This window comes from Theropithecus gelada, chromosome 11, assembly GCF_003255815.1.
Source record: "Theropithecus gelada isolate Dixy chromosome 11, Tgel_1.0, whole genome shotgun sequence".
NCBI lineage: Eukaryota > Metazoa > Chordata > Mammalia > Primates > Cercopithecidae > Theropithecus > Theropithecus gelada.
In genome coordinates, this window is record NC_037679.1 from 82632186 (window position 1) to 82655870 (window position 23685).

Here is a 23685-nt window from a genome sequence, read left to right on the forward strand (position 1 = left end):
ACGGAGTCTCACTCTGTCGCCCAGGCTGGAGTACAGTGGCCGGATCTCAGCTCACTGCAAGCTCCGCCTCCCGGGTTTACGCCATTCTCCTGCCTCAGCCTCCCGAGTAGCTGGGACTACAGGCGCCCAGGCGCCCGCCACCTCGCCCGGCTAGTTTTTTTTGTATTTTTTAGTAGAGACGGGGTTTCACCGTGTTCGCCAGGATGGTCTCGATCTCCTGACCTCGTGATCCGCCCATCTCGGCCTCCCAAAGTGCTGGGATTACAGGCTTGAGCCACCGCGCCCGGCTGGACTAGACTCTTTAACACTGCCAACTCTTCCTGGAAGGCAGGTGCTTGAAGCCTGGGTGTGGACTTTGTATCTGGGCTGAAGTCCCGCTTCTACCACTTTCTAGCTGAGGACCTTGGACAAGTCTTTTCACCCATTATGCCTTAACCCCCTTGGGAGGACCCAAGGACAATAGTGATCCCCATCCCACAAAGGTATGTGAGACAGCATCAGAAAGGTATTTAGAATGATGCAGCAAGGTATACAGTAAATTATTAATATTAAATTATTAATATTAAGACTTGCCAGTGACTCTGGACCCATAGAGCTTGGCAGCTCCCAGCCCGGGCCTTGGAATCAGGCCTGCATTTGCCTCCTGTGCAAGCTGCTTCCTAGCTCAACAGCCAGAGTTTCAGTTTCTAAACCTATAAACTGGCCGGACGTAGTGGCTCACGCCTGTAATCCCAGCATTTTGGGAGGCCGATGTGGGCAGATCATGAGGTCAGGAGTTCGAGACCAGCCTGATCAATATGGTGAAACCCCGTCTCTACTAAAAATACAAAAATCAACCCAGTGTGGTGGCACATGCCTGTAGTCCCAGCTAGTTGGGAGGCTGAGGCAGGAGAATCGCTTGAATCTGGGAGGCAGAGGCTGAAGTGAACCCAGATGGTGCCACTGCACTCCAGCCTGGGCGATAGAGCAAGACTCTGTCCCCCGCCTCAAAAAAAAAGCCAGGAACGGTGGCTCAAGCCTGTAATCCCAGCACTTTGGGAGGCCGAGGTGGGCGGATCACGAGGTCAGGAGATCGAGACCATCCTGGCTAACATGGTGAAACCCCGTCTCTACTAAAAATACAAAAAATTAGCCGGGTGTGGTGGCAGGAGCCTGTAGTCCCAGCTACTTGGGAGGCTGAGGCAGGAGAATGGCGTGAACCCGGGAGGTGGAGCTTGCAGTGAGCTGAGATCCGGCCACTGCACTCCAGCTTGGGCAACAGAGAGAGACTCCATCTCAAAAAAAAAAAAAAATCTATAAACTGGTGCACCAGTACTGGTTCCCATCTACCCAGGTTATAAGGAACAAACGAGATAAGCCACAGAGCAGGTGAAACACACTGAATAAGCCACTGTTATTTACTAAGAGGACAGGCTCACGGAATGGGTGCGGTAGCCTCATTAATTCCTTTGCAAAGTGCAGACACCCACTCTCTGTTTCATTGATTCCTAAATGCATTTTGTTCACATCTTAACACCTCTGAAATCACGATGAGTCCTAAAATCAATAGCTTCTTAACATTTTAGTTTGCAGCAATCTTTCCCTTCATAGTGACACCAAATAATGGTTTATTGCTTAGATTCAATGAATGCAATTGATTCATTATACAATGAAATGTATATATGTGACATATACACATATACACCACCATGTATACCATCATAACTAAGAGACCACTCTGGATAAGCTATAGAAAGTATAAAAGTCATTTTACTTTAATACAAAATCACATAAAGAAAGGCATGTTGGCTAAATCAAATATTCACTAAATATCAGTGAAGTCACCACTGGAATATCAATAGCACATTTTCCTGCTTTCTTTTCTCCTTTCTGCTAAACATTGAAGACCAGGGTCATCCCTGGGAGCAGATGAATAGGACATGCATCTGCACGCAGGAGGCCCTGGGGGTTGACGTAGGAGCAGGAAGTGGGCCCCAACCCCCACACATCCCTTCTGTTTTTCTTGATTTCTGCTTCACTGGCCCAGGCCAAATCTTCAAGGGTGTCTAGTTCCGCAGTCAGGGAGAAAGTGATGCCAAGAGAACCTTGTCTCCTCCCTCCTCAGTCTGCTTTGAAGGGGAAATGAATACGCAGGCCCAGTGTGTCTGTGTGGCACAGAGAGGTGGCTTTGCCAGGCATCTTGGAAGGTTGTCATCCAGAATCAGAGCCATAGCCTTAGTCGTGGCCTTGGATCTAGGTCTGTTTCCCCGATCGAAAAAAGAACCTGGTGTGGAGAGAGAGGGGTCAGGGCAAGCAGAAGGTACAAAGCAAGGGGTGCAGAACCCCCTGTAAAATTTCTAAGTAGCTCTTGCAACTGTTGACTCAAACATATGTCTAGGCCAGGCGTTGTGGCTCACGCCTGTAATCCTATCACTCTGGGAGGCTGAGGCAAGAGATGAGGATCACTTGATCCCAGGAGTCTGAGACATGCCTGGGCAGCATAGTGAGACCCCCATCTCTAAAAAAAAAAAAAAACTAGCCAGGCACGGTGGCGCACACCTGTAATCCCAGCTACTCAGGAGGCTGAGGCAGGAGAACCACATGAATCCGGGAGGCAGAGGTTGCAGTGAGCCGAGATTGCGCTACAGCACTCCAGCCTGGGCAACAGAGCAAGACCCTATCTCAAAAAAAAAAACAAAAAACAAAAAACCGGGTGCGGTGGCTCACACCTATAATCCCAGCACTTTGGGAGGCAGAGGCAGGTAGATCACAAGGTCAGGAGATCGAGATCATCCTGGCTCACACGGTGAAACCCCGTCTCTACTAAAAATACAAAAAATTAGCCGGGTGTGGTGGTGGGCACCTGTAGTCCCAGCTGCCTTAGGAGGCTGAGGCGGGAGAATGGCGTGAACCCGGGAGGCGGAGCTTGCAGTGAGCCGAGATTGCACCACTGCACTCCAGCCTGGGCGACAGAGTGAGACTCTGTCTCAAAAAAACAAAACAAAACAAAAAAACCACTCATTCATTCATTCATTCATTCATTCTAGTAGCTCATTAAGTTTATCTGAACCTGAAAGGGTGGCCTCACGTTCATTAGCCACTAGCCACATGTCCTCAGGCTAGCTCATGCACAGAACACACACTTCACTTTTGCCCTATCAGGCTCAAACTCCACTTAGGTGTCCTAAGCTCCCGTAGAAGGACGCTGAAAGAAACCAGTAGTTTATGCCTTCTGGAAGCCTGATTTGCAACGAGATAGCCAATGAACGTCCTAAATGAATACCTTCAGGTCTGACACCTGGGTGGAGGTGCTCTTTCATGATCTTACCTCAGAAGACCCTTCCTTGTGGAAGAAACACTTCCACTAAGCTGGGTGCAGTGACTTATGCCCATAATCCTAGCGCTTTGGGAGGCTGAGGCGGGCGGATCGCTTGAGCTCAGGAGTTCCAGACCAGCCTGAGAAACATGGAGAAACCCCATCTTTACCAAAAATACAAAAATTAGCTGGGCGTGGTGGTGAACACCTGTGGTCCCAGCTACTCGGGAAGCTGAGGTGGGAGGATCACTTGAACCTGGGAGGCGGAGGTTGCAGTGAGCTGAGATCGAGCCGCCACACTCCAGCCTGGGTGAAAGAGTGAGGCCCCATCTCAAAAAAAAAAAAAAAAGAAAGAAAGAAAAAGAAAAAGAAAAGAGAAACACCCACCTTGGCCTTGCTTTGACCCTGTCTCCCAACCCTTCGCCACAAGGCAATCAGAGTGAGCTTTTTATATGTAAATACTGTCATGTTACTCTCCAGCTTAAAACCATCCAATGTCTCTTCCCAATGCACCTAGAATAAAACCCACAGTCAGCACCAGAATCCAGGTGGCCCTGGGTGACCCAGCCCCTCCCACCTCTCCAATCTTGCCTTCATTCTCTTCCCTGTTCCAGTCACCATGGTCTTCTGTTCTGAAAACTTCTTCTTTTTTTTTTTTTTTTTTTTTTTTTAAGACAGAGTTTCACTCTGGTTGCCCAGGCTCAAGTGTAATGGCAAGATCTCGGCCCACCGCAACCTCCGCCTACTGGAGTTCAAGCAATTCTCCTGGCTCAGCCTACCAAGTAGCTGGGACTACAGGCATGTGCCACCACACCCAGCTAATTTTTGTATTTTTAGTAGAGATGGGGTTTCACCATGTTGGCCAGGATGGTCACGATCTCTTGACCTGGTGATCCACCTGCCTTGGCCTCCCAAAGTGTTGGGATTACAGGTGTAAGCCACCGTGCCCGGCCTATTTTTATTTTTTTGAGACAGAGTCTTGTTTTGTTGCCTAGGCTGGAGTGCAGTGGTGCAATCTCAGTTCAATTGCAACCTCTGCCTCCTGGGCTGAGGCGATTCTCCCGCCTCAGCCTCCTGAGTAGCTGGGATTACAGGCATCTGCCACCAGGCCTGGCTAATTTTTGTATTTTTAGTAGAGACAGGGCTTCACCATGTTGGCCAGGCTGGTCTCGAACTCCTGACCTCAGGGGATCCTCCCACCTCAGCCTCCCGAAGTGCTAGGTTTACAGGCGTGAGCCACCGCGCCCGGCCGAGTTTGACTCTTGATTCCATTTCCTGGGCATCACTGTGTGCAGCAGGAAACATTCTGGAAAGGGGTTTTTCCTGCTGAAGATTTCATGTAGCCCAAGATTAAGGGCGAATGAACTTAGGAGGTAAATAGATGTGGCTTCAGGTCTGAGTTTCACCACCACCAACCCGCTGTGTAACCTTTGCAAGTCACTGATCTTCTCTCTCAGTTTGCCCATCTGTAAAACGGACCTCCTGAGTAGATGTTTACTCAGCTCAGTGTCTGGCACATAGAAATGCTCACTAAGTGGGAGCTATGGTGAATATTTTTTTTTTTTTTTTTTTTTTTTGAGACAGGGTCTCACTGTCGCTCAGACTGGAGTGCAGTGGCACCATCTTGGCTCACCTCAACCTCCCCCTCCCAAGCTCAAGTGATTCTCCGGCTTCAGCCTCCTGAGTAGCTGGGATTACAGGCGCATGCCATTACCACCCAGCTAATTTTTGTATGTTTTAGTAGTGTCAGGGTTTCACCATGGTGGCCAGGCTGGTCTCGAACTCCTGACCTTAAATGATCCAGCCATCTCGGCCTTCTGAAGTGCTGGGATTACAGGTGTAAGCCACTGCACCTGGCTTAGCTATGGTGAATCTTAAGGTATAGGGAATTATCTTTTCCTTTCCCCAGTCCTGCTTTCTCTCCTCAAACCAACAGCCTCTGAGTAATATTGGGAAGAAAACTGCTATTTCCTTGCCCACCATACTGAGCTCACATGAACCACTGCCCCCAGAGGAAGAACCATGACTTTGCTCTCCGGAAGCTACATGCCTGGCTGCCTCTTCCTTTGGTTCTTTCCGGAGCTGCTGCTGCTGCTGCTGGGCCAGAGGTGTTCTCCCCTGTGCTCCTGCCCTTTGCCCTCTGCCCCCTGCTCCCTCCCAAGATCCTCAAGGTCCTGTCCCTGAGAAAGAAGGCCTGGGTTATTCCTTTTTTTTTTTCAAGTCTCACTCTGTCCCCCAGGCTGGAGTGCAATGGCACGATCTCGGCTCACTGCAACCTTCACAATAATCACCTCGTTATTATCATTTTTGTTTTCTTTCTTTTCTTTTTTGTTTCTTTTCTTTCTTTTCTCTCTCTTCTCTTTCTCTCTCTTTCTCTCTCTCTCTCTCTCTCTCCTTCCTTCCTTCCTTCTTTTTTTTTTTTTTTTTTGAGATAGAGTCACGCTCTGCTACCCAGGCTGGAGTGTAGTGATGTGATAATAGTGATAATACCTTACTGTAGCCTTGAACTCCTGGGCTTAAGTAATCCTCCAGTCTCATCCTCCTGAGTAGCTGGGACCACAGGTGCAGGACACCACACCCAGCTAACTTCACTTGATCTCAGCCAAAAGACTGACAAATGATACCAGCTAATTTAAAATAAATAAATAAATAAATAAATTTGGCCAGGCTCAGTGGCTCACGCCTGTAATCCCAGCACTTCGGGAGGCTGAAGCAAGTTGGTCACAAGGATTTCAAGACCAGCCAGACTAACATGGTGAAACCTCGTCTCTACTAAAAATACAAAAATTAGCCAGGCATAGTGGTGCATGCCTGTAATCCCAGCTACTCAGTAGGCTGAGGCAGGAGAATTGCTTGAACCCGGGAGATGGAGGTTGCAGTGAGCTGAGATTGTGCCACTGCACTCCGGCCTGGGCGACAGGACGAGACTCCGTCTCAAAAAAAAAAAAATAATTTTTTTTGGTTGACATGGGGTCTCACTTTGTTGTCCAGGCTAGTCTCAAACTCCTGGCTTCAAGTGATCCTCTTGCCTCAGCCTCCTGTTATCTCTGTTGAGATTATAGGTGTGAGCCATGCACCCAGCCTGGTCAAACATCACAGGGAGGCAGTAGCGTGTAGAAGCCAGATTTCCTTGGGTTCCTGACTTCACTATTTACCATCTGTGCGACCTTGGGCAAATTACCTTACCTCTCAGTAGCCATTTCTCCACCTGTAATAAAGTATCTACCTTGTAGGGTCACTGTGATGATTCGATGAATATATGCCAAGTGCCTAGGCTACTGCCTGGCAGATATCATTATAATACACTGGCACTGAGTTTTCCCATGAGCTGCAGCACCACAACCGGGCGAGTGGAGGCAGCTCCCCACCTGCCCTGGGCAGCTGGCCAGCCTCTTCTTGCCCTCAACTACTTCCTTGAGTTATTATTCAGCAGGACCGGGGGGCAGCAAGGTGACACTTACAGCTTTTTTATGATTGTCTTCTCCTCCTTGTTCCTGCCAGCATTGTTGGCCCTAGTAACCACAGCATCTTTTTCTCTTCTTCCTCCTGGGCCTTCTCTTGGTGGAATCAGGCCACTGGGAAATGGGGCAAAAAATAAATGGATTATTTTATTACAGACCTTTTTTTTTTGAGTTGGAGTCTTGCTCTGTTGCCCAGGCTGGAGGGCAGTGGCACCATCTCAGCTCACTGCAACCTCTGCCTCCCAGGTTCAAGCAATTCTTCTGCTTCAGCCTCCTGAGTAGCTAGGACTACAGGGGCCCGCCACCATGCCTGGCTAAGTTTTGTATTTTTAGTAGAGATGGGCTTCACCATGTTGCCCAGGCTGGTCTCAAACTCCTGACCTCAAGTGATCCATCTGTCTCAACTTCCCAAAGTGCTGGGATTACAGGCATGAACCATTGAGCCTGGCTTTTATTACAGACCTCTTATCTGTGCAGCTCTGAAAATAAAGGGTCTTAATGATGATGATGATTATAGTAATATTATGGTTGAAAGAACTAGAGTCAGAGAAATTCTGTTTAAAATTAGAATCTTCCCTCTACCTTTCCAATGTGATGCCTCTTATTTCTTTCTCTTAATTGCATTGGCTACTGCTGCAAGCTTCTCAGTTTTCTAGGAACATGATTGTGTATAAATTCTCTAACTTAAGCCTTGGTTTCCTAACCTATAAAATGAGTCTAATAATAGTACCTACCTCAAAGGATTGAGAGATTATGTAAGATAATACATAGTGATTAACATTCAACAAATATTTATTAAGCTACCTACTGTGGTTAATACATATTTTGTCTCTGAACTATTTTGTCTCTGAATAAAATAGACAAAATATCTTCTCTCACGTAATCTATATTCCAGTGGGAGAAGGAAACAGTCAATAAAGAAACAAGTAAAATAAAAGTACAAATTGTAAGTCAGATGGTGATAAGAGTTAGATTTTTTTTTTTTTGAGACAGAGTTTCACTCTTGTTGCCCAGGCTGGAGTGCAGTGGCGTGATCTCGACTCACCATAACCTCCTCCTCCTGGATTCAAACGATTCTCCTGCCTCAGCCTCCCAAGTAGCTGGGATTACAGGTGTGCACCACCATGCCCGGCTAATTTTTTATTTTTAGTAGAGATGGGGTTTCTTCATGTTGATCAGGCTGGTCTCAAACTCCCAACCTCAGGTGATCCACCCATCTTGGCCTCCCAAAGTGCTGGGATTACAGGCGTGAGCCACCGTGCCTGGCAAGAGCTAGATTTATACTGATTGATACTGCAGTCAGGGAATATTGAGATCTGGCCTGAGGAGGGCCAGAGTATTTCCCTGGACTTGATGTACAGAATTTAGAAGAAGGACGTTTTCTCTTACTCCACTGGGACTGCCAGAAGTCTGATTCCTAAGATTCAGAGGAGGCTTGTCTGTAATGCAAAATAATGAGGCCACGAGCAAAGAAAGGCAAAGAGGAGAGAAAGAGGCACCAAGTCCCTGATTCCAACCATTGCAATGTTTCTTTTTTTTTTTCTTTTCTTTTCTTGTTTTTTTGAGATGGAGTCTTGCTCCATCACCCATGCTGGAGTGCAGTGGCACAATCTTGGCTCACTGCAACCTCTGCCTCCCAGGCTCAAGCGATTCTCGTGCCTCAGCTTCCTGAGCAGCTGAGATTACAGGCATATGCCACCATGTCTGGCTAATTTTTATATTTTTAGTAGAGACGGGGTTTCACCATGTTGGTCGGGCTGGTCTCGAACTCCTCACCTCAAGCGATCTGCTCGACTCAGCCTCCTGAAGTGCTGGGATTCAGGCATGAGGCACTGTGCCCGGCCTTCCTTTTTTTTTTCTTTCTTTTTTTTTGAGATAAGAGTCTCTCTGTAACTCAGGCTATAGTGCAGTGGCATGATCACAGCCCACTGTAACCTTGAATTCCTGGGTTCCGGTAATCCTCCCACCTCAGTCTCCCAAGCAGCCGGTATCACAGTCATGCGCCACCATGCCCAGCTAATTTTTTAATTTTTTGTAGAGACGGAGACTCGCTGTGTTGCCTAAGCTGGTCTCGAACTTTTGGCTTCAGCCTCCTGAGTAGCTAGGACTACAGGCGCCCACCACGCCTGGCTAATTTTTGTATTTTTAGTAGAGATGGGCTTCACCATGTTGCCCAGGCTGGTCTCAAACTCTTGACCTCAAGTGATCCATCTGTCTCAGCCTCCCAAAGTGCTGGAATTACAGGCATGAGCCAGTCACTGCACCCAACTCCTTCCCAATTATGTTACCAAAAAATTTCCTTTTGTGTTTAAGCTAGTTTAAATTGGACTTCTGTCACTTGCAACCATAAGAAGCCTGACCAAAATGAAACATTTCAATTATGGCACAGTACAACTCGTCACATCCACTTAGGTGTTTGGTTGCAGTGCCCACTGGTAAATTTATCCCCATGGTGTTGTCCCCTTGCTGTGGACCAAATTGTGTATTTTTATTTTTTTATTTTATTTTTAAAATTTTTATTTATTTATTTATTTGAGACGGAGTCTTGCTCTGTTGCCCAGGCTGGAGTGCAGTGGCGCGATCTCTGCTCACTGCAAGCTCCGCCTCCCGGGTTCATGCCATTCTCCTGCCTCAGCCTCCCGAGTAGCTGGGACTACAGTCATCTGCCACCATGCCCAGCTAATTTTTTGTATTTTTAGTAGAGACAGGGTTTGACCATGTTGGCCAGGCTGGTCTTGAACTCCTGACCTCGAGTGATCTGCCCACCTGGGCCTCCCAAAGTGCTGGGATTACAGGTGTGAGCCATCGTGCCTGGCTGAATTGTGTGTCTTTAATAAAAATTCCTGGCGGGGCTCAGTGGCTCACTGTGTATTTCGTGGCAACTTGAGCTGACAAAGATACCTCTTTCAGCGTGAGAGTGAAAGGGCAGGATTCATACTTCACCCTCCTTCTTCATAAAAGAGTTTTGCAAAGAGTAGGCTCTTATGATTTACTTTTTTTTTTTTGAGACGGCGTCTTGCTCTGTCATCTAGGCTGGAGTGCAGTGGTGCGATCTTAGCTCACTGCAACCTCCACCTCCCTGGTTCAAGCAATTTCCCTGCCTCAGCCTCCTGAGTAGCTGGGATTACAGGCACACACCACCATGCCTGGCTAATTTTTTTGTATATTTAGTAGAGACGAGGTTTCACCATGTTGACCAGACAGGTCTTCAACTCCTGACCTCAGGCAATCTGCCTGCCTTGGCCTCCCAAAGTGCTGGGATTACAGGTATGAGCCACTGCGCCCACTCATTACTTACTATCAATAATTTTAAAGAAATTTTTTGAGACAGGGTCTTTTTTTTTTTTTCTTTTTTTTTTTTTTGAGACGGAGTCTCGCTCTGTCGCCCAGGCTGGAGTGCAGTGACCGGATCTCAGCTCACTGCAAGCTCCGCCTCCCGGGTTTATGCCATTCTCCTGCCTCAGCCTCCCGAGTAGCTGGGACTACAGGCGCCCACCACCTCGCCCGGCTAGTTTTTTGTATTTTTTAGTAGAGACGGGGTTTCACCGGGTTAGCCAGGATGGTCTCGATCTCCTGACCTCGTGATCCGCCCGTCTCGGCCTCCCAAAGTGCTGGGATTACAGGCTTGAGCCACCGCGCCCGGCCTTGAGACAGGGTCTTGATCCATCACCCAGGCTCGTCTTAAACTCCTGGGCTCAAGTGTTCCTCCTGCCTCAGACTCCCAAAGTGTTGGGATTACAGGCATGAGCCACCGCACCCGGCCTAAATTTTTGTAATTATAAAATATTATATTATTTCTATTCTAATTTTATTTTATTTTTGAGACAGAGTCTCACTCTACCGCCCAAGCTGGAGTGCAGTGGCAAAATCTCTGCTCACTATAACCCCCACCGCCTGGGTTCAAGTGATTCTTGTGCCTCAGCCTTTTGAGTAGCTGGGGTTACAGGTGTGCGCCACCACACCCAGTTAATTTTTGTATTTTTAGTATTGACAGAGTTTTGCCATGTTGGCCAGGCTGGTGTTGACTGAACTCCTGACCTCAGGTGATCCACCCTCTTTGGCCTCCCAAAGTGTTGGGATTACAAGTGTGAGCTGGCCGGGCGCGGTGGCTCAAGCCTGTAATCCCAGCACTTTGGGAGGCCGAGATGGGCGGATCACGAGGTCAGGAGATCGAGACCATCCTGGCTGACACGGTGAAACCCCGTCTCTACTAAAAAATACAAAAACTTAGCCGGGCGAGGTGGCGGGCGCCTGTAGTCCCAGCTACTCGGGAGGCTGAGGCAGGAGAATGGCGTAAACCCAGGAGGTGGAGCTTGCAGTGAGCTGAGATCTGGCCACTGCACTCCAGCCTGGGCAACAGAGCCAGACTCCGTCTCAAAAAAAAAAAAAAAAAAACAAGTGTGAGCTGCCCACCCAGCCGATATTTTATTATAGATACTTATTATAATAATGGTTTAACAAGAAGCATCATCTAAAATTTCCATTTTTCCATGATCTATTATTACATAAATTAAACTTGGTGACTAAAAACAACCGTAACATAATCTCCAATGATGACCCTTTCTTATAATTGGCTTTTTTTTTAGATCAGGTCTTACTGTGTTGCCCACGCTGGAGTGCAGCTGCTATTCACAGGCACTGAAGCCTCAAATTCCTGGTCTCGTGGGATCCTCCTGCCTCAGCCTCCCAAGTAGCTGAGACTATAGGCACTGAGACTATAGGTGCACACTGCTGTGCCTGGCTTATTATGGTGGGCTCTGTGGTCCTCCTGCTAGCCTGAGCTTCTCACTTGGCTGTGTTCAGTGGGGCATCGGCAGAGGGCTGTGCACAGCTGGGGCTGTCGGCAGGTGCGCCCTGGTTCTCCTTCACATGACCTCTCCATGGGACTCCACCTTGAGCTTCCTCACAGAATGGTGGTCTCAAGGCAGCATTCTAAGGGCACAGAAACAGAAGCAAGGCCTCTTACCACCTTAACCCCAGAAGCCTAACAGCGTCACTTCCACTTCTCGCAGTCAAAGCAAGTCACAGAGCCAGCCTACATGCAAAGAGAGGGAACACAGAATCCACCTCTTGATGAAAGGAGTGGCAAAGTCTCACTGCAAAAGGGCAAAAGGTACGCAAGGTGGGAAATACTGCTGTGGCTCTCTTTGGAAGCAACTTACCATATTTCCCTGGAATTACAATTATTATTATTTTTTTTTCAGATAGAGTCTCGCTCTGTAGCCCAGGCTGGAGTGCAGTGACACATCTTGGCTCAACGCAACCTATGCCTCCTGGGTACGAGCAGTTCTCCTGCCTCAGCCTCCTGAACAGCTGGGACTACAGGCGTGCGCCACCACGCCTGGCTAATAATTTTTGTATTTTTAATAGAGACGGAGTTTCACCATGTTGCCCAGGCTGATTACGAACTCCTGACCTCAGGCAATCTGCCCACCTCGGCCTCCCAAAGTGCTGGGATTACAGGTGTGAGCCACCTTGCCCAGCTGTAATCACAATTTATTACCAGTATATTATCTGTATGAGTTTGTACCTTCGAATGGATGCAGTTGCCATGAGAACATCTCAGTTGGCATGCTGGCTTCCCTAGAATATCTAACACTAGAGACAAAGCCGAATCCTGCCTCTCTTGGCCTGTGCCAGATGGAAAGTGTACGTCTCTTGTCCTCTGAGAATTCAAAACTAGAAAGTGTGTGGTTTTGCCCACTAACAAGCTGCTCATGACACCAGCAGCTTGGCAGTTTCTCTTTTTAACTACCTGTGCCTGAACTACTTATTAAATGAGACAAAGGTCTTTCCATGAACACGGTTCCAGCCTTAGCAAAAGAGAGACAATAAATTTGGCTTCTTACAATGCTTCTGCTGTATCTCTGCTCTCTTAAAGATGCTACATTTAAGGAATGTAAAGAATCGTATCACTTGGGCTTTGTTTCATTTTTGATCAGGGTACGTCCTTAATTCCAAGCTGTCATGATCTAAATGCGGCGTGCTAATTAAAAGCACAGGCTCTGATGTCACACTGTCTGAGATCACATCACCACTGTTGCCACCACCGTTTAAGCAGGTGCCCACCTCTCTGGTCCTCAGCTCACCATAGTGATAACATCACCTCTACTCACAGTCTTGCTGTGAGAACTAATTGAAATGATGTTTGGGATACATTTAGCAGAGTGCCTGGCACATGGTGAGTATCAATAAATACTAGCTAACGTGACATTTGTATTTCTCTGGCTTTTCCTTCCTCTACCTATAAGAAAACATGCTTTGTTTAACTCGGTGTTTCCCAGAATTATTTGACTATAGAGCCCCCTTTTCAAAAAATACCTATGTAAAGGAAAACATTTTGGGAAATAACACAAATGGAAACAGCTACGAGTCCCAATGTGATTATGGCAACAGCTTTTTTACAGCCTCTCTTGCTTGTCCTACAATCTATTCTGTATGTGGTACCACTGCAGTCTTTTTTAACTTTCCTTATTATTGTTTTTTTAATTTCTCTTTAGAGACAGGGTCTTGCTATGTTGCCCAGGCTGGCCTCGAACCCCTGGGCTCAAGTGATCCTCCCGCTTCAGGCTCCCTAAGTGCTGGGATGTAACACTGCACCAGGCTTTTTTGGTTTTGTTTTTGTTTCGTTTTGTTTTTGAGACAGAGTTTTTGCTCTTTCGCCCAGGCTGCAGTGCAGTGGCATAATCTCAGCTCACTGCAACCTCCACCTTCTGGTTTCAAGTGATTCTCCTGCCTCAGCTTCCCGAGTAGCTGGGATTACAGGTGCCTGCCACCATGCCTGGCTAAGTTTTGTATTTTTTAGTAGAGACGGGGTTTGACCATGTTGGCCAGGCTGGTCTTGAACTCCTGACCTTGTGATCTGCCTGCCTCGGCCACCCAAAGTGCTGGGATTACAAGGGTGAGCCACCGCGCCCAACTGTTTTTTTGTTTTTTTGAGACAGAGTCTCGCTCTGTCGCCTAGGTTGGAGTGCAGAGGCACAATCTTGGCTCATTGCAACTTCTGCCTCCCAGGTTCAAGTGATTCTCCTGCCTCAGCCTACCGAGTAGCTGGGACTACAGGCATGTGCCACCATGCCCAGCTGATTTTTGTATTTTTAATGGAGACTGGCCTCTTGTCATTCTCTTGATCAAAACTTTCTAATGGCGAGGTGCGGTGGTTCACACCTGTAATCCCAGCACTTTGGGGAGGCTGAGGCAGGTGGATCACTTGAGCCCAAGAGTTTGACACTAGCCTGGGCAACATGGTGAGACCCTGTCTCTACAAAAAATACAAAAATTAGCTGGGCATGGTGGCATGTACCTGTGGTCCCAACTACTTGGGTGGCTGAGGTGGGAGGATCACCTGAGTTTGGGGAGGTCAAGGCTACGGTAAGCCGTGATCATGTCACTGTGCTACTGTGCTCCACCCTCAGTGACAGAGTGAGACTCTGTCTCAAAACAAACAAACACTTTCCAGTGGCCAGGTGCAGTGGATCACACCTGAAATCCCGTCACTTTGGGAGGCCACGGTGGGAGGATCACTTGAGCTCAAGAGATCAAGACCAGCCTGAGCAACATAGCAAGACCTCGTCTCTGAAAAAAAAAGGTTAATTAGCTGGGCATTGTGGCACATGCCTGTGTTCCCAGCTACTCGGGATGCCAAGGTGAGAGGATTGGTTGAACCCAGCAGGTCGAGGTTGCAGTGAGCTGTTACTGCACCCCTGCATTCCAGCCTGGGCAATAGAGCAAGATTCTGTCTCAACAAAACAAAACAAACCAAAACCTTCCAATGACTTCTCATTACACTCACAATAAAGTGAAAGCTCGGCCAGGCGGGATGGCTCATGCCTGTAATCCCAGCACTTTGGGAGACTGAGACAGGTGAATCACTTGCGGCCAGGAGTTCAAGACCAGTCTGGCCAACATGGTGAAACCCCATCTCTACTAAAAATACAAAAAATTAGCCGTGCGTGGTGGTGGGCATCTGTAGTCTCAGCTATTCCGGAGGCTGAGGCAGAAGAATCGCTTGAACCCGGGAGACGGAGGTTGCAGTGAGCTGAGATTGCACCACTGCACTCCAGCCTGGGCAACAGAGCAAGACTCTGTCTCAAAAAAAAAAAAACATAATAATTTTTTATTATTAAAAAATATAATATAAATATTATATAAATATAAATTAAATATAAATAAATATAAATTAAAAAATAAATTAATAAAGTGAAAGCTCCTTCCTGCAGCCAACAGGAAGACTACGCAGAAACTAGGCATACGCTTCTAGTTTCTTTCCAGCCATCTTCCCCCTGGCTTTCCTGGTTTCGCCTTCTTGGGCCCGTTTAAATTAGCCAAGCTGGTTCCCACCGCAGGGTCTTTGCACTTCCCGCTCCATTTTTGTGCCATCAAATCTTTACAGGGCTGCCTCCTTTTCATCTTTGCCAAGAGAAGTCTGTCCTGACCACCCCTCTAAGACAAGCCCTGCCCCTCCCACGTCACTGCTGGCCACATCGTCTTGTGTCTCCTTCAGAGTACCTGCCACCATCCCTACGTGTTTATTTTGGGTTTCCTTGTTGATTGCTTGTCTCTGGCACTGGACTAGCAAGGATTTCCACTCTCTTCGTTTTGTTCAGCGGTGCCCCTGGGCCTGGCGCAGTATCTGACACATATTAGATCTTCAATGAATTGGTTGAATGAACATATAACAACAAATACGGGCTGGGCGCGGTGGCTCTCCTCCTGTAATCCCAGCACTTTGGGAGGCCGAGGCGGCCAGATCATGAGGTCAGGAAATCGAGACCATGGTGAAACCCCGTCTCTACTAAAAATACAAAAAATTAGCCGGGTATGGTGGTGGGCGCCTGTAGTCTAGCTACTCGGGAGGCTGAGGCAGGAGAATCACTTGAACCCGGGAGGCAGAAGTTGCAGTGAGCCGAGATCGCACCACTGCACTCCAGCCTGGGCAACAGAGTGAGACTCCATCTCAAAAAAACACAAAAAACAAAACCCAAAAAACAAATATGTAACCTAGCAAGGAATTCCGGGCCAGGTCTGGGTGCAGGACCCTTCAGGCAGTACAGCCCACCTCTTGTAGCACTGCAGCTCTTCCTGCACCACCAGGAGCTGCGACTTGAGTTTGTTGCGTTCCTGCAGCACGTCCCTTAGCTCCTGCAGAGTGAAGCGGGGTCGGTTGGGATCTGTCAAGTCAACCACCATTTTGTTTGGGCTCAGGTTCACCTGGAAGAAAAGATGCAACCTTTGCAAGCAACTCTATATAATTAAATTATTATTATTATTTTATATATATATGTTTTATTTTTTTTATTTTTTTATTTATTTTTTTTTGAGACGGAGTCTCGCTCTGTCGCCCAGGCTGGAGTGCAGTGGCCGGATCTCAGCTCACTGCAAGCTCCGCCTCCCGGGTTCACGCCATTCTCCTGCCTCAGCCTCCTGAGTAGCTGGGACTACAGGCGCCCGCCACTGCGCCCAGCTAGTTTTTTGTATTTTTAGAAGAGACGGGGTTTCACTGTGTTAGCCAGGATGGTCTCGATCTCCTGACCTCGTGATCCGCCCGTCTCGGCCTCCCAAAGTGCTGGGATTACAGGCTTGAGCCACCGCGCCCGGCCCTATTTTATATATATATGTTTTAGATGGAGTCTCTGTTGCCCAGGCTGGAGTGCAATGGCACAATCTTGGCTCCCTGCAACTTCTGCCTCCCAGGTTCAAGCAATTCTCCTGCCTGAGTCACTGGGATTATAGGTGCCCGCTATCATGCCTGGCTAATTTTTGTATTTTTATTAGAGACAGGGTTTTGCCTTGTTGGCGAGGTTGGTTTCAAACTCCTGACCTCAGGTGATCCGCCCACCTCGGCCTCCCAAAGTGCTGGGATTACAGGCGTGAGCCACCGTGCCTGCAGCATGGCCATTCTTTTAAAAATTAAAAATAGAATTACGATTTGATCCAGCAATTCCAATTCTGTGTATGTTTCCGGAGCACTGAAGGCAGGGCCTGAAGAGATATTTGCACACCCATGTTCATAGCAGCACTATTTATTTATTTATTTATTTATTGAGACGGAGTCTTGCTCTGTCACTCAGGCTGGAGTGCAGTGGCATGATCTTGTCTCACTGCAACCTCCGCCTCCTGGGTTCAAACGATTCTCCTGCCTCAGTCTCCTGAGTAGCTGGGATTACAAGTGCGTGCCACCATGCCTGGCTAATTTTGTATTTTTAGTAGAGATGGGGTTTCACCATGTTGTCCAGGCTGGTCTCAAACTCCTGGCCTCATGTGATCCGCCCGCCTTGGCCTCTCACTACAGCAGCACTATTTACAGCAGCCAAGGGGTAGTAGTAGCAACCCAAGTGTCCATCAACAAATGAATAGATTAAACAAGTGTCCATCAACAAATGAATAAACAAAGTATGGTATATGCCTCCAACAGAGTATTATTCGGCCTTCAAAGGCAAGGAAATTCTGACATGTGCCACAACATGAATCAATCTTGAGGACATTATGCTGAGTGAAATAAGCCAGGCACTTAAGACAAGTACATGATTTCACTGATATGAACAACCTACAACAGGTAGATTCAGAGGGACAGAAAGTAGAAAAGTAGTTACTGGGGGCTGGGGGAGGGGAAGGAGAAGTTGTTACTTAACACGTTAGAGTTTCACTTTTGCAAACTGAAGAGAGTTCTGGAGACGGATGGTGGTGATGGCTGCACAACAGTGTGAATGGACTTCATGCAGCTGAACTGTACACTTAAAAATAGTTAAGATGGGCCGGGCGCAGTGGCTCACACCTGTGTAATCCCAGCACTTTGGGAGGCTGAGGTGGGCGGATCACGAGGTCAGGAGATCGAGACCATCCTGGCTAACACAGTGAAACCCCGTCTCTACTAAAAAAATACAAAAAAGTTAGCTGGGCGTGGTGGCGAGCGCCTGTAGTCCCAGCTACTCAGGAGGCTGAGGCAGGAGAATGGTGTGAACCTGGGAGGCAGAGCTTGTAGTGAGCTGAGATCGCACCACTGCACTCCAGCCTGGGCGACACAGCAAAACTCCATCTCAAAAAAAAAAAAAAGTTAAGATGGTAAATTTTATGTTACTTGTATTTACTACAATTTATTTTATTTTATTTTTTTCTTTTGAGACAGTCTTGCTCTGTTGCCCAGGTTGGAGTGCAGTGGCATGATCTCAGCTCACTGCAACCTCTGTCTCCCAGATTTAAGCAATTCTTCTGCCTCAGCCTCCCTAGTAGCTGGGATTACAGACGCCTGCCACTATGCCCAGCAAATTTTTTGTATTTTTAGTAGAAATGGGATTTCACCATGTTGGCCAGGTTGGTCTCGAACTCTGACCTCAGGTGACCTGTGCCCACTTCGGCCTCCCAAAGTGCTGGGATTACAGGCCTGAGCCACCGCACCCAGCTTTACTACAATTTAAAAAACCAAAAAGAGGTCAGGAATAGTGGCTCACGCCTGTAATCCCAGAACTTTGGGAGGCTAGGGCAGGTGGATCGTTTGAGCCCAGGAGTTTGAGACCAGCCTGGACAACATGGGAAAACCTCATCTCTAGAAAAAATACAAAAATTAGGTGGCCATAGTGGCGTACGCTTATGGTCTCAGCTACTAGGGAGGCTGAGGTGGGAGACCTGAGCCCAGGGAGGCTGAAGCTGCAGTGAGCAGTGTTCAAACCACTGCATGCCAGCATGGGTGACAAAGTGAGACCCTGTCTCAAAACATACAAAGGAAAAAACAAGGCATATTTTTGTGAACTATCTAGTGGCACTAAACATTCATTTTCTTAATTCATGCATTTTTCCCTATCCCAGTTCTTAAGGCTGCAGTTTGGGAAGAAAATATGCCATCTCATCTGCCACCCGATGAAACTTGTCCACTTTGCCCCATATGGGAAAGTACCCAGCCCCTGTGCACACCACACTATTCTTAGCTCATAACGGGACTTCCTCCATATTCTTGTGCCCAGAGATGGAGGCAAAAATAACACAGAATGTGGCTGAGCAATCCTGTGCAAGTCACTCAACTTTCCTTGACTCTCAAAAGCCAGGCTACAAGTCATCACACTTAACCATGTCACTTGACAGATACTAAAGTAGAATATTATCTAGAAATACAATTGTCACCATCACTTAGGAATAGGTGAAATAAACTACCGGGGTCAGAGAAGGTATGAGGCAAATAATAATAACAATTAATAATAATAAGAAAAAAAAGTTACCAGGGAAGCTACCGGGAAACTTCACACTTCCCTGTGAATTTCAGTGACTCGTTCCTGTTCTTTCCAGGCTTACTTCTTGGTTTGTATACTTTTTTTTTTTTTTTAAGACAAAATCGTCTTGCTCTGTTGCCAGGCTGGAATGCAGTGGCATGATCTCAGCTCAATGCAACCTCCCCCTCCCAGGTTCAAGCAATTCTCTTGCCTCAGCCTCCCGAGTAGCTGGGAATATGGGCGCGTGCCACCATGCCCAGCTAATTTTTGTATTTTTAGTAGACGCGGAGTATGTTGGCCAGGATGGTCTCGATCTCTTGACCTCCTGATCTGCCTGCCTTGGCCTCCCAAAGTGATGGGATTACAGGCGTGAGCCATCGCGCCCAGCCTTGGTTTGTATACTTGGTTTTTATTTGTTTGTTTGTTTTTGAGACAGTCTTGCTCTGTCGCCCTGGATGGAGTCCAGTGGCACGATCTTGGCTCACTGCAACCTCCACCTCCCGGGTTCAAGTGATTCTCGTGCCTCAGCCTCTGAGCAGCTGGGATTACAGGCGTGTGCCACCAGGTCCAGCTAATTTTGTATTTTTAGTAGAGGCAGGGTTTCACCATGTTGCTCAGGCTGGTCCCGAACTCCTGGCCTCAAGTGATCTGCCTGCCTCGCCCCCCAAAGTGCTGGGATTACAGGTGTGAGCCACTGCGCCTGGCCCGGTTTGTATACTTGTGTCCTGGTTCTAGGACTGTGTGTCTGGCCTCTCCCACTAGATGTGAGCTTCTTGAGGGCAGGGACCTTGTCTACTTTATCTCCATAGCCCCAGAGCCTAGCATCAGTCACTGCAGTCACTCATCAAATGTTAGTACAAGTAAGGTCAAATGTCTGTATTTTAGGATGGAGTATTTAGGACTACCATCTCTGAATGAAGATCGTGACTTCACCTCTTACTTACCGTTAAGTCCTTAGGCAAATTACTTAATTGTTCTGTGCCTCAGTTTTGTAAAACAATAATAGTGTGAGGATTAAAGACATCATCCACTTACAGCAGCTTTTTTTTTTTTTTTTTAACTGTGGCTGGAGACCTGCTAGTAGGTCATAACATTAATGAGTTTCGACAAGAATTTAAAAAACCTAGGCCGGGTACGGTGGCTCACGCCTGTAATCCCAGCACTTTGGGAGGCTGAGGTAGGCGTATCACTTAAGCCTAGGAGTTTGAGACCAGCCTAGACAACATGGTGATATCCCGTCTCTACAAAAAATACAAAAATTAGCTAGGCGGTTGGTGTGTGCCTGTAGTCCTAGCTACTCGAGAGGCTGAGGTGGGAGGATTGCTTGAGCTCAGGAGTTTGAGGCCTCAGTGAGCTGTGATCACACCACTGTACTCCAGCCTGGATGACAGAGAAAGACCCTATACCCTAAAAAAATAATTTTTTTTGAGATGAAATCTCGCTTTGTCACCCAAGCTGGAGTGCAGTGGTACGATCTCGGCTCAGTGCAACCTCTGTCTTCTGGTTTCAAGCGATTCTCCTGCCTCAGCCTCCCGAGTATCTGGGATTACAGGCACCCGCCACCATGCCCGGCTAATTTTTTTTATAGTTTTAGTAGAGACGGGGTTTCACCATGTTGGCCAGGCTGGTCTCGAACTCCTGACCCCGCGATCTGCCCGCCTCAGCCTCCCAAAGTGCTGAGATTACAGGCATGAGTCACGGCGCCCAGCCAGATGATTTTTAACATATGTGTAGATCCCTATAACCATACCCTGATTAAGATATAGGACACTTCTAGCTCTCTATCAATTTCCCTTCTGTTCCCCCCACCGCCAGTTTGCCTTCTACAACTATAAATTATTTTGCCTGTCCCTGAATTTTATTTAAATGTACAGTAGGGCCAGGTGCAGTGGCTCACGCCTGTAATCCCAGCACTTTGGAAGGCTGAGGTGGGTGGGTCACTTGAGGCCAGGAGTTTGAGGTCAGCCTGGCCAACATGGCGAAACCCCGTCTCTACTAAAAAAGAAAAAAAAAATTAGCCAGGCATGGTGGCAAGCGCCTGTAATCCCAGCTGCTCAGGAGGCTGAGGCAGGAGAATCGCTTGAACCCAGGAGGTGCAGGTTGCAGTGAGTCGAGGTCACACGACTGCACTACTACACCTGGGCAACAGAGCAAGACTCTGACTCGAAAAAAAAAAAAATCTACAGTAGTTTCTCTTTTGTGCCTGGCTTCTTTCTCTCAATGTAACATCTGTGAGATTCATTCACACTGCTATGTGTATCAGCACCCTGTTCTTTTTCTGTTGCACAGTATTCCATATATCACGATTTCAAAACTCAAACTGGGTTGCATTTAGATTGTTTCCCGTTCGGCAGTTGAGACTAAAGCTGCTCGGAATCTTCTTGTCTACATCTTTTTGTGGTCATATGCACTAATTTCTCTTTAGGTAAAATGTGTTTCTTGCCCAAGTGTGGTGGCTCACATCCACAATCCCAGCACTTTGGGAGGCCAAGGCGGGAGGATTCCCTGAGCTCAGGAGTTTGAGACCAGCCTGGGTAACGGTGAGACCCCCCATCTCTACAAAACATCAAAACAGTTAGCCAGGCATGGTGGCACATGCCTGTACTCCCAGCTACTCGGAAGGCTGAGGCAGGAGAATTGCTTGAGCCTAGGAGGCCAAGGCTGTAAGTGAGCTGTGTTTGCACCACTGTACTCTAGCCTGGGCAATAGAGCAAGACCCTGTGTCCAAAAAAAAAAAAAAAATTGTGTTTGTTGCGCTAGGTCAAAGGTTCTCAAACTGTGGACCCGGGGCCACCAGCATCAGCATTAACTGGGAACTCGTTAGAAATACAGATTCTGGCCAGGCAGGGTGGCTCACACCTGTAAACCCAGTACTCTAGGAGGCTGAGGCTGGAGGATCACTTGAAGCCAGGAGTTTGAGACCAGCCTGGGCAACACAGAGAGATCCCATCTCTTTTAAAAAAAAAAAAAAGGAAAAGAAAAGAAAGGAAAGGCAAAGAAAAGAAAAAAGAAAAGAAAAGAAAAGAAAAGAAAAGAAAAGAAAAGAAAAGAAAAGAAAAGAAAAGAAAAAAGGTGTCTTCCTGCTAGTAGGCGCCCTCCTACGCCCCGCAGGCGCTGTGGGCCCAACACTCACCTCCCCGCTGGTCGGAGGGTCCTGTCTCCGCAGCCCCTCCACCTCCTTCCTGAGGTTGTCCCTCTCCATCTTCAGCTCCTCCAGCGCCAGGCTGCCCTCATTCACCAGCGCCTCCAGCATCTCCAGGACGCGGACGACTTTGAACTGCAGCTGCGTCACCCGGGGGTCGCTGCCCAGGGCCATAAGTTCGCGGCCCAACAGGTAGGAGATGTCATACACGTCCTCGGCGGTCAGCTGGAAGGGGCTCTTGCCCAGCGCCCCTTCGGGCCCAGCCTCGTCCCTCTCCTCGTCCTCAGTCTCGTCCCTCTCATCGTCCTCCTTTCCCTCTTCCTCTTCCTCTTCTCGCACAGGGGGCTCCTCCATGGCCACCCAGACCCCCGCCGACCCCGGAGCTGCTCTCTTGGAGTCTCCCAAAGGTTGAACTTCCTCCTGGCACCCAAAACTTTCCGCTGGGCAGAGTCCCTACCTGCCCAATCAGCGCGGCCCGGGGGTGGGCCCGGGGGGGGGGGGGGGAAGGGGAAAAAGGGGCCGCGCACGCGACTCTGGGGCCTGCGCCCCTGGCGCACCGTCCCCGCTGCAGGCCGCGCGGGCGAGTGCGCTCCAGGTTGTGGTTTGGGGCGCGAAGGGACAACAGAAAAGGAGGGCGTCCGAGAAGAGGAAAGTTCAGGGGTGAGGGCAATCCCCCCAGCCTGGGAACAGTTGCAGCCCGGGGGAGGAGCCGCCCTGAGCCCCGCCCCTGGCGACCGCTGCCGGGAGGCGCGTTCCCGTGGAGACGGAGTTTCCACCGCGCAATCGAGAGCAGAGCAAAAAGAAAGCAACTTTTTCCTTTCTACCCTCGTGCTTTCCAGCCGTAGAATTTGCATCGTACGTGATGGAAGATCCGGGTCTCTCTTTGAGGGAGTTTTCTGGAACCTGCGGCCAAACAGAAAGCAGCTGTTGTGGGCAGCGCGACAGAGTCCCCAAGGCTTGAGGATCTGGAAAACTCCCAGCAAATTGTCATTAGTGCCTGGGGCATCTGACTTCTGTGACTCTCAATAAAATGGGGAATTCCTACCCTGCTCACTTCGCTGGATCCTCGGCTCCTCCACGTAACCGGCGCTGCCACCTTGGCAAGTTACTTAACGTCTCCAAGCCTCAGTCTCCTCTTCTGTAAAATGGGGACAATAGCGGGACCCAGGTGGCAGGGTTGCTGCGAGGAACATGAACTTATGAGATAATGTGTGTGACACCTCACACACTTAGGAAGCACTTACAGATGTGATTGTGATCCTTCATTCTTTCTTCCACAGAGCTGGGGACGAATTGCTGGTGTTGGAGACACCTTGCTACTTGGGTGAGAGAAGCAGGCGTAATTAACAAGAGAGAAACCCCTGTCTGAAAATCACAAAGCATTCGACACATATGCAGAATCCATGTTACTGAGAATATTAGCAGTGTGGCTTAGAAACTTGAGTTATTCGCTGTGGCCCATGCCTTAATCTCTACACTTTAGGAGGCTGAGGCAGGAGGATTGCTTGAGCCCAGGAATTCGAGACTAGCCTGGGCATCATAGTGAGACCCTATCTCTACAAAAAGTAAACAAAATTAGGTGGACAC

The 23685-nt window shown here is 48.3% G+C and overlaps 1 protein-coding gene across 1 annotated transcript; it reads right to left on the minus strand.

Annotated features, from left to right (window-relative positions):
• Positions 1–1379: 1379 nt before the first annotated feature.
• RILPL2 (Rab interacting lysosomal protein like 2) lies at positions 1380–22807 on the minus strand. The gene is made up of 4 exons (XM_025403828.1): positions 22090–22807; positions 15815–15966; positions 6757–6870; positions 1380–2263 (listed from the first exon to the last, which is right to left on the minus strand). The coding sequence occupies exons 1-4, from the start codon at positions 22450–22452 to the stop codon at positions 2233–2235; spliced, it is 660 nt and encodes a 219-aa protein (XP_025259613.1). The 5' UTR covers positions 22453–22807; the 3' UTR covers positions 1380–2232.
• Positions 22808–23685: the final 878 nt, after the last annotated feature.

What these genes read in the sequence shown, in the direction of transcription:
- RILPL2 (XM_025403828.1), bottom strand. Translation starts at nt 22,452, where the DNA reads ATGGAGGAGCCCCCTGTGCGAGAAGAGGAAGAGGAAGAGGGAAAGGAG. An exon ending in GAGCTGCAGTGCTACAAGAG is followed by an intron (nt 6,871 to 15,814) that starts GTGGGCTGTACT and finishes CCCATTTCCCAG; the next exon opens with TGGCCTGATTCCACCAAGAG. An exon ending in AAGACAATCATAAAAAAGCT is followed by an intron (nt 2,264 to 6,756) that starts GTAAGTGTCACC and finishes TCTCCACACCAG; the next exon opens with GTTCTTTTTTCGATCGGGGA.